We start from the raw sequence: 11,036 nt of genomic DNA, 5'->3' as shown, positions 1-11,036 counted from the left end.
ACCATATCGTAGATCTCACCAGAGCATTAGTATAGTGACAGCTGGGTTCTCTATTCCTCTCCAAATTTTCTCTGACATTCATTTTTCTTTGACTTGTGCTACACACTGAGCTGAGGGTCCGGTTCATCTCCTTAGTGGCAACTCCTACTGTGGAACTCATCACTGTGCGAATCAATGGAGCAAGTAAAATGACATGGACACTTTTCATAAAGTAATATGACTTCTTATGTGGGACTTGTGACTTGATGTCTGCTAAGTGCCAGGCTGACCATGAAGTGTCTATCAACTTATCCTTGCATCTCCTGTGTTTCTCCAAGATGGATCATTGAAATAGATTAAGAGTCTTCTACCCTTTCAAACCAGAATCTTTGTCCTGCTGCCAATAAGGAGAGGTAAAATATATTAAAATGAAAAGGAATTTAGATTTTAGGAAAAGAGGGAAGAGAGAAGATGTAAAAGGAAGGGAAAGGGAAGCTGAAGAGGTAGAAATATCTGCAATCTGCATCTTAACCCAAGACCTGTTCCCTATCAATGACTTTGCCAAGAAAATACACCTTTGGCATCCTGTACTTCAGTCCAAAGGTTTATGGAAGAATCCCTGCTAGTGACCTTTAAATGTGAACTCTCAAATGATATGATGGATTTAGATAGGCTGGAGTGGGCTTTAATGGCAATTGGAATTTAAGGACACAGCTGGGCAGACTTCTATGGTCTATGTCCCAGAAACACAAAAGATCAAGTATAAATCTTGAATTGTTAATGAATTTGACTGTTGGGCAGACTAGGTGGACCATTCAGATCTTTATTTGCTGTCACTTACTACTACTACTATTAAACATTTCTATAGCGCTACTAGACTTACGCAGCGCTGTACAAATTAACATGACAAGACAGTCCCTACTCAACAGAGCTTACAATCTAAATTGGACAGACGAACAGACAGCTAGGGGTGGGGAAATTGCAGTGGTAGGGGTGATAAGTGAGGGTGTTGAGTAAGAGAGTCATGGTTAGGAGTCGAAAGCAGTAGCAAAGAGGTGGGCTTTAAGCCTAGACTTGAAGACAGCCAGAGACTGAGCCTGACGTACTGGCTCAGGGAGTCTATTCCAGGCATAGGGAGCAGCGAGATAGAAGGAACGGAGATGGGAGTTAGCAGTGGGGGAGAAGGGGGACGACAAGAGACATTTACCCAGCGAACGGAGGTCATGGGGAGGAGTGTAGGGAGAGATGAGAGCGGAAAGGTACTGAGGAGCTGCGGAGTGGATGCACTTGTAGGTCAAAAGGAGAAGTTTGAACCGTATGCGGAAGCGGATAGGGAGTCAGTGAAGCGACTTGAGGAGAGGGCTAACGTGAGTATAGCGACTCTGGCGGAATATAAGACGCGCAGTAGAGTTTTGGACAGATTGAAGAGGAGATAGATGGCTGAGCGGGAGACCAGCGAGAAGCAAATTGCAGTAGTCTAGGCGAGAGGTGATAAGGGTGTGGGACTTACTAAGTTACAAGAGGTCTAGGCTCCAAAAGCTGAGATACAGTAAAAACTGAGACTGTTCCCACACTTCCTAGGATAAAACAAATGTAAACAATATTCTTTAGTATGTTGGGCAGTCTCAGTCACCTCAATACTCATAATGAAAGACAGACTTGATTTAACTTCCTAACAAGGCTGAAATAATGTGTTACATCTATCAGAACAAAACATGTCATTATTTCTTTTTCTTTACAGTGTGGTCACAATTTTGTCTGCTTTTCCTTTATTCTGCCTCTTCTTTGCTTCAAAACACCATGGAGAACGAATTCATGAAAATGGCGAATCACAGCGGCGTGACAGAATTCCAGCTTTTGGGGTTCTCAGAATTCCCAGAGCTCCAGCTGCCCCTCTTCATTCTCTTCTCGATCCTCTACTTGATGGCTGTCCTAGGGAACCTCCTCGTTATCTTCGTAGTATGTGCTGACCGACACCTGCACAGCCCTATGTATTTCTTCCTGGCCAACCTGTCTATCCTGGACATCTTTTCCGTGACTGTCAGTGTGCCAAAATTACTGGACATCCTCCTGACTCAGAGTAATACCATATCTTTCACTGCATGCATTCTACAGATGTATGGTTATATGGTTTCTGTGATGACAGAATATCTGCTTCTCACAGCCATGGCGTATGATCGTTATGTTGCGATATGTAATCCCTTGCGATATCCCATTATCATGAACAAGAGGATCTGTGCTCTATTGGCAGCTGTTTCATGGACAACTGGGTTTTTAGATCCATTGCCTCATTTAATTACTATATCTAAATTCTCTTTCTGTGACATCAACGAAATCAATCACTTCTTCTGTGAAATCACAGCTGTGCTTAAACTTTCCTGCACAGACACCTCAGTCATTCAAACTATGACTTTTATAATGTCGGCGTTTACGTCCTTCACCCCACTTCTCCTAACTCTGATATCCTACGTGTTTATCATCTCCACCATCCTAAAAATCTGTTCTAGGGAGGGGAAAAGCAAGGCCTTCTCTACCTGCTCCTCCCACCTGACGGTCATCACTCTCTTATATGGGATTATGATGGGGGTGTATTTGCTGCCCGAATCCGGAGACTCTGTGAAATCCAACAAGCTGCCTACTGCAGTGTATATAGTCACTTCCCCACTGTTAAACCCCCTGATTTATAGTTTGAGAAGTAAAGAGTTAAATGTGGCTCTGAGAAGAGTCATAAGCAGGATGTCAATGTTGTCAATTATGAAACACTTTAGATAGTTAACCCAAAAGCAGGAATCATTTTAAAGGCTTTAGGAGATTAGTCAAAAGAGTATGATTAGGTCTTGTTAAAATATAACAATATGGAGAGGGTCCAAAATACAGCAAAAAGCACCAGGAGCCTTCAGAGACGGGACACAATTCTTTATTGGTAACAATCGATGTTCCAAAACGGACCCGACACAGGTTATTTATGTTTAGAAAAACAGACGCCTGACGCAGGCGCTGTGCGCCGAAACATGGCCTGTGTCGGGTCCATTTTGGAACATTGATTGTTACCGATAAAGAATTGTGTCCCGTCTCTGAAGGCTCCTGGTACTTCTCGCTGTATTTACGTCTTGTGAAAAGACAGGAAGGTTCCATTCCCACTGCAGATTCTCATGACTCTGTGCAGGTCACTTAACCATCCATTGCCCCGGGTACCAGTAAAGACCTGTATATACTACATCAACCACTTTGATTGTAACCACCGAAAGGCAGTATATCAAATCTCATTCCCATCTCTTGTCAGGATCTATTTGCTGCAGCTGTGTTTTGCTGCCTTCCGGACACCGCTGCTCTAGGTCATCACCTTCTCTGGCCTAATGGTTGGGCCAGCTCTGGGGGTAGGAAAGGGAAAAAGAGATGATGGTCATTTGTGGGGGGGGGGGGTTAAGAAAGGGAAGGGGAATTGCTTGAAACCTGTTGTGGGGGTAGAAGATAAGAAGATATGTTGGACATCTTGGGGGGGGGGGGGGAACAGAAGAGGAGATGCTGGACTTTGGGAAGAGTAGGGCAATACTCTAGAACTAACCACAATATATATATATATAATTCATTGCATTTTTTTTGTTACATTTGTACCCCGTGCTTTCCCACTCATGGCAGGCTCAATGCGGCTTACATGGGGCAATGGAGGGTTAAGTGACTTGCCCAGAGTCACAAGGAGCTGCCTGTGCCTGAAGTGGGAATCGAATTCAGTTCCTCAGTTCCCCAGGACCACCCTAACCACTAGGCCACTCCTCCGCATCTGAAAAGACTGAAGACAAATAAGATGAGAAGTATGATAGAGATCTTTTTCGGGGGGGGGGGGGGTGTGAGGGAGCCATGAGGAAAGGAGAGAGGGAAATAATGGGTAAGACCAGACAGACAAAAAACATATCCAGACAGACAAACGCATATGGGGCCATTAGCCACATATAAAAAATGTTTTACATACAGAAAATAACTAGTATTAAATTGTGCAGAGTCATAGAAGTGTAAGATAGCACCTACGTTTATGCTATCTGCATGTATTCATTCCTGGAAGAATAGCTTGGGTAGGACAGATATAGTAGCAATTTAAGCACATACTCCATACAATATACCTGTACACCCTACTCCCCTTACCCTATGACATGACTGCCTAAAGATATGTGCCATTCACCCATTCAGATGCTCAGATTAGAATACTAGCATGTGGAAGTGTGAATGCTACACAGGGGTGTGCTGGTAAATTATTAACAACAGGCTGTCTCTTCGGGCATAGCCAGCCCTGCAATTTAGGGGGCCAGGGGTGGACTGGGAGGCAATGCATGCATCTCTCTCCCCCCCCCCCCCTTTGTGCATGCATGCTAGGCATACCATCACTGGTTGGGATGCTGAACACTACCAGCCAATAAATAGCCTGCCACCACCCCCCGCTGCTTGTTTCTGGCTCTGAGCAGCATTCCGGGACTTCTCGCACATGCACGAGAAGTCCAATCTTGATATTAAGAGCTGGAAACAAGGATCCAGGGAGTGGTGGAAGTCTATTTACTTGGCTTGCGGGGCTCAGCATCCCCCACCAGCAAAGTAAAAGAGAATTCAGGCTTTTGGGGAGCCAGTTGTTAAAGTAGCCATGGGTGAGGGCCCTACTTTAAGAACCAGCTGCCAAAATTCTTTAAAATGAGCCTGTGGGAGCCCGCTCCAGCACACCACTGATCTTACAGATTTGCACATAAATGCTAAGCAGTATTATTTAATCTTAACGTAAAAATTGCATAGTCTGCAAATGCAGGGGGGGGATTGTTGTGGGTAGGATATGGGTGGGACAAGGCCACTATTAACAAGGCATGTTATAGAATGGTGTTATTTATGCACTAAAATGCTACATTTAGACACGTGCATTTATTCTTGCCCAATACATTTCCAAAAATACTAGGACAAGGGGGCATGCGATGAAGCTGCAGTGTGGTAAATTTAAAACGAGTCAGAGGAAATCTTTCTTCACTCAACACGTAGTTAAACTCTGGAATTCGCTGCCGAAAAAGGTGGTTAAGGTGGTTAACTTAGCGGACTTCAAAAAAAGGGTTGGACGGCTTCCTGGAGGAAAAAGCCATAGAATGTTATTGAATGGACGAGGGAATAATACAGTATTTCTTGGATGGGCAGGAGAAATTGCTTGTTCTTTTAGCCGCTGTCGGTGACAGGGTGCTGGGCTTGATGGACCCTTGGTCTGTACCAGCATGGCGATGCTTATGTACATGCCCACTGTTCTCTCTAAGCTGACCAGAAGTCCTGCAACTGCATTGTTGCCAGTGGGATGTGCTGCTTCAATATTGTGTTTTCAATTGCTAGGGATAGGTAGGTTCCCTGGGGTCCTCAAGGAGGTTAGATTGAGAACAGGCGATGACATGACATCAAAAAGTTGAAGCCAATTAGGTTAATCTTTGTGTTCCCTCTTCCATGCAGCTGTCATCTCCTTACACTCAAAGCAAAGCAAACAAATCAATGAGCTGCTGCATCCACGTTGTCTTCTTTATTGTTCGTAGCATTTTTAAATTAATCTTACTTATATTTTCAAACAGGCCAGCTTATGCAGCATATGAATGTGCACATAGGAAGTATAATAATGGAATAACTTTTCATAAGTAGAGTAGTAATTTGTTATAAATCATAATCAGTGTGTCATTTGGTGGGACTGGTTATAGGAGCACCCTAGCATGTGTTATATTCGTGCTGAGATATTTTTTTCTCCTGGTACAGGGCCAATAAAATAGACATCATATTATGAGAATCATGTGGTCAATATTCAGAGTATCTATTTATTCATTTATTTATGATATCTATATCCCACATTAAACATGAATTAGGTTAAAACCTGGGAGCATTTAAAATCTTATTTTTCCTGTGTCTAGATCAAAAGAGAAAGATGGTTTGTGTGAACTTGCTCCTTTTGTTTTCTGGAATACAATGGTATATGTACTTAATATTGTTTATTAGTACTATTCAAAAGAGAAATATTGAATAATAAGGGCAGAGCTACCTTCATACAGAAGTCCTGAGTCAGTCTAAATGTGCCAACATTTTCCAGTTCTGTGATATATAGCTATTTCTTCTTCAAATCTGTTTGGTTGTAAAGGCATTTTGGGGGGGGGAGGGGTTAATCTTTGTCTCTCGGTTGTGTGTTTGTATATAGATGAGTTCCAGGAATAATGATGGCTAAGGGAAAGCAGCAGTAGAACAGTTGGAGCTGAATGACATTTATGTTTTCCAAATGGTGATGCTTAACTTGATGGCATGTACTTGTTGTAAGATCAGAGTAAATTATTTCTTAACTTCTTGTTTAAAATTAACCAAGGAGGAACAAATCTAGTGGAGGGGAAATGAGTCAGCATGAGTTCAGCAAACAAAATCTAGCCTTAAAACTATTAGCTGGTTGATATTCAGCAGAAGTTAGACAAGTCAACATCAAGCTTCCTAACATAACACTCAGTTATTACCCAGATTCGAACACAGTTATAATGTTAATTATACGACCATGTCTGCCTCTGATGATAGTTAGGGTAACCTATTTATACAATAATAGACACAGTCCACAATTTGGTAATTGTCACATGTTCTTTGCTTAGGTTTCCATCACAACCCTTTCTTTGAGAACTTTTGCTAATTAAAGCTGTGTCAGAAAAACATTTTGCAAGTGCGATTTTATTATGTTTATTGTGTATTGTTTGCTTGCAATTTTATTATGCAAGCAAACAATACACTGCCAAAATACAAAAATATCAATCAGTACAATATTAGCCGCCAAGTTCATACAAAGTTAATTATTTCCAGTGGAAATTAAATCTGTTGGCTGCCTGCTATACGAATATTCCATCACTGTTTCATTATAGCTATCCAGTATTACATATTTAGGGGATATGCCTTCAACACAGATTGTTTAAATTCATTTATCTAGACCTTACATGCGCACGTGGTATTGCTTGTTAAACCCAAAGGCAAAACCTAAGGGTCGTTAAACAATTTGGTATAAACTGTGTTCTTTATGACTTTTACTTCTTTTGTACTGCTTTTGGATCCTTCTAATCTGTACATCTGTTGTGTTATTTTGATGAGTGAAAACAGTCAGGTGGGCTCAGAGAGAGGGAGGGGAATACGGGGGGGAAGGGTTCTTGGGGTATGCTATCTGTAGAGGTTTTTATTGTGCCACGTTAGATGGTTCACTGTTTTTTTCTCTCTCTGTATAAAGCTTATTCACCAACACGTTGTGTTTTTAATAAAGATGATTAAAGCATAAAAAAATAAGTTTTGGATCTTATTGAATTCTATTATTCTGTCTCACTATATTTCCAGTTTTGTCACAGTATAAGTCATCACAAGAACAAAATATAAGAAAACCACTGGACTGCATTAGGGGCTTTTTTATCCTGAAATAACAATGTTAAGAAATCTATGTAAGCCACATTGAGCCTGCAAATAGGTGGGGGAATGTGGGATAGAAATGCAATAAATAATAAAATAATAATAATAATTATGTTTAAGTAAATGAGAGATCTGCATGAAAGAAAATATTTGCTTTCATTATTTTCACTTATGAAAACCACTCGTCTCTGAAACATGCTCAAAACAGAATAATCCATTTGTATAAAAGAGATGAAGTGAAGATGTGATTCCGTGTGCCCCAATGAAAGAAGAGTTTACCTTTACTTCCAATCTTTATAACACCAGGCTTCCCAAGGCAGATTACAACAACAGTAAACAGATTACCCATCGGTAAACAAGATATCTTCACTGAAATTTGGCCATGTATAGAACAGTGTAGAAAAATTAGCACAGAATACAACCTTTATTAAGTGTTGTTTCTACCAGTTACAATAATGTTTGAAGCCGTTTTAGTCACGAAAAGACTGCACGACCTAACAAACTTCCGGAAACCGTTAAAAAAAAAAAAAAAAACTTACCTGTTCACAAAGGCATACCAGAAAGAACCAACCTAAACTCCTGAACTCTACAAAACAATCGAAACTCCTACCAGAACTGGACAAAATCGAACTCTCTCTCCCTGATCACTTAAAATACTTTGTCATCTACTACTACTTAACATTTCTAGAGCACTACTAGGGTTACGCAGCACTGTACAGTTTAACAAAGAAGGACAGTCCCTACTCGAAGGAGCTTACAAATCTAAAGGACGAAATGTCAAGTTGGGGTAGTCAAGATTTCCTGAATAGAGGTGTAGTGGTTAGGTGCCGAAGGCGACATTGAAGAGGTGGGCTTTGAGCAAGGATTTGAAGATGGGCAGGGAGGGGGCCTGGCGTATGGGCTCAGGGAGTTTATTCCAAGCATGGGGTGAGGCGAGGCAGAAAGGGCGGAGCCTGGAGTTGGCGGTGGTGGAGAAGGGTACTGAGAGGAGGGATTTGTCTTGAGAGCGGAGGTTACGGGAGGAACGTAAGGGGAGATGAGGGTAGAGAGGTAGGAAGGTATGAACATTAACCCTAAACCACTCTGTATTTCTCCTACCGGAATTGGCGATCGCCATCACGGTACTATGTAAGCCACATTGAGCCTGCAAATAGGTGGGAAAATGTGGGATACAAATGCAACAAATAAATATCTACATAAGGGAAGCTTTCAAGTAAATTAAAAAGCTGTCATGTGAGTTTTTTTTAAAGCATCTTTTGTCCTCCACCTTTTAAGGCACTGCCTGCCCAACTAGAACACAGCTTTTGACTTTTTTACAGATGGACCGCATGCCTATGCGTATAGGCAGTCCATTATTTCTAATAATCATTTGCTATTGCTTTAGGTGAACCAGTGTGGCAGCAATCTCCACCTACTACCATCAAGCTCTGCCTACTGGCTTCAACCCATATAAATGGCTAGATAGCCTCGTACCAACTCTTGTTCTCAATCTAGACTCCTTGTGAGTCCTGCAGAAATTCCCTGTCCTTCACTATTGAAAACGTAATAGTGAAACAGCGCCACCCACTGGCAGGCCTATAGATGGAGGACTCTTGCTCAGCTTAGAGGGAACAGGTGTATCCAAATTTTGATGCATAAATGCCAATTCTGAAATTACCCGTCACAATGTAAAGGGCCACACCACACTGAGCTCAACACTTCAGTGCTTTCACAAGAGGTAGATCTCGTCTCAGAATTGGATAGGGAAAGAGCTGGATGTGATATACTTAATTTTAGCAAGACTTTTGCCACAGTTCCACACAGGTGACTTTGAATAAAGTAAGCACCAATGGAATGAAACCCAAATGAAGTGGTGGGTTTGAAACTGGTTGACTAGGAGGTGACTGGAGTTCATTCTAAGGAAAGAGACATTAGCAATGGTGCGCCTACAGGCCCCAAGATATGAAATGATCTCCCCCATTATCTTAGAATTGATATGCCTCTTCAGTCTTACAAAACACTCTTGAAAACCTTCCTCTTCTCTTCCGTTTTTCCTTCTGATTGTCTTCTTCTTTATTCTTTTTTCTCTCTTCTTCCCCTACCCACAGTTTCAGAATGAGTAGAATTTTGTTTGATTGATGTAAACCACGTGGAGGGGCATAATCAAAAGGGGCGCCCAAGTTTTCCTGAGAACGTCCTTGCAGGACATCCTGGCGAAGGGGCGGGGAATCCCGTAAACAAGATGGGCATCCATCTTTCGTTTTGATAATACGGTTGTGGACGCCCAAATTGCAAAATTTAGGTCGACCTAAGAGATGGTCATCCCTGATTTTCAGCAATAATGGAAACCGAGGACGCCCATCTCAGAAACAACCAAATCCAAGCCATTTGGTCATGGGAGGAACCAGCATTCATAGTGCACTGGTCCCCCTGACATGCAAAAACACCAATCGGGCACCCTAGGGGGCACTGCAGTGGACTTCAGAAATTGCTCCCAGGTGCATAGCTCCCTTACCTTGTGTGCTAAGCCCCCAAAACTCACTCACCACAACTGTACACCACTACCATAGCCCTAAGGGGTGAAGGGGGCACCTACATGTGGGTACAGTGGGTTTCTGGTGGGTTTTGAAAGGCTCACATTTACCACCACAAGTGTAACAGGTAGGGGGGATGGGCCTGGGTCCGCCTGCCTGAAGTGCAATGCACCCACTAAAACTGCTCCAGGGACCTGCATACTGCTCTCATGGAGCTGGGTATGACATTTGAGGCTGGCAAAAAATATTTAAAAAGCTTTTTTGAGGGTGGGAGTGGGTTGGTGACCACTGGGGGTGGTAAGGGGAGGTCATCCACGATTCCCTCCGGTGGTCATCTGGTCAGTTCGGACACCTTTTTGAGGCTTGGTCATAACAAAAAATGGACCAAGTAAAGTCGCCCAAGTGCTCATCAGGGACGCCCTTCTTTTTTTCCATTATCGGTCGAGGATACCCATGTGTTAGGCACGCCCCAGTCCCGCCTTCGCTACGCTTCCGACATGCCCCCATGAACTTTGGTCTTCCCCACGACAGAAAGCAGTTGAGGACACCCTAAATCAGCTTTCAATTATGCTCATTTGGGCGACCCTTGGAGAAGGATGCCCATCTCTCAATTTGTGTCGAAAGATGGGCGCCCTTCTCTTTCGAAAATAAGCCTGTCACCAGTATAGGCTCAATTTGCGGTATATCAAATGTCTGGAAATAAAATAAACAAATAAAACGATACTTCATCCAGTTCAACATTTTTATACGTAATAATTTGAAAAGACTGTCAGGAAAATCTTGTCTTCTTCACGTGATATCGAAATCTGAAACACCCTGGAACTTGTAGAAAACATGAGCAATCTAATGGAGCTTGATGACTGTCTGGATTGTGACAGCTAAGATCTAATGCTAAAAAATTCAAGGTCGATACAAATGCATATTCCTCTACTATAAACAATTAGGTAAAATATTCAGAAGGTAATGAACAAAGTTTGTGTGTTCAGGGATCAGATCCCAAAGGGACTTACCGACCAACATAAACACTCCTTGCTCATCAGGTTATTCATACCAGAGATAAAGGGACCATTGAAGAAGGAAGTAAGTGAGGGTGTCAAACCTTTCTTTATTATACCACAGATTCTGTAC

At 42.3% G+C, this 11,036-nt stretch overlaps 1 protein-coding gene across 1 annotated transcript; it reads left to right on the top strand.

Moving 5' to 3' along the window:
- The first annotated feature begins 1,779 nt into the window (after positions 1 to 1,779).
- LOC115457022 (olfactory receptor 13F1-like) lies at positions 1,780 to 2,751 on the top strand. Its single transcript, XM_030186447.1, has one exon. The coding sequence runs from the start codon at positions 1,780 to 1,782 to the stop codon at positions 2,749 to 2,751; it is 972 nt and encodes a 323-aa protein (XP_030042307.1).
- The last annotated feature ends 8,285 nt before the right edge of the window (positions 2,752 to 11,036 follow it).

Source organism: Microcaecilia unicolor, chromosome 14 (genome assembly GCF_901765095.1).
Source record: "Microcaecilia unicolor chromosome 14, aMicUni1.1, whole genome shotgun sequence".
NCBI classification, from domain to species: Eukaryota; Metazoa; Chordata; class Amphibia; order Gymnophiona; family Siphonopidae; genus Microcaecilia; species Microcaecilia unicolor.
Note: the sequence above shows the minus strand (reverse complement) of the source record. Positions and strands in the feature narration are given on the sequence as shown.

Excerpts from the sequence above, each read along its gene's own strand:
- LOC115457022 (XM_030186447.1), top strand. The coding sequence starts at position 1,780 with ATGGAGAACGAATTCATGAAAATGGCGAATCACAGCGGCGTGACAGAA.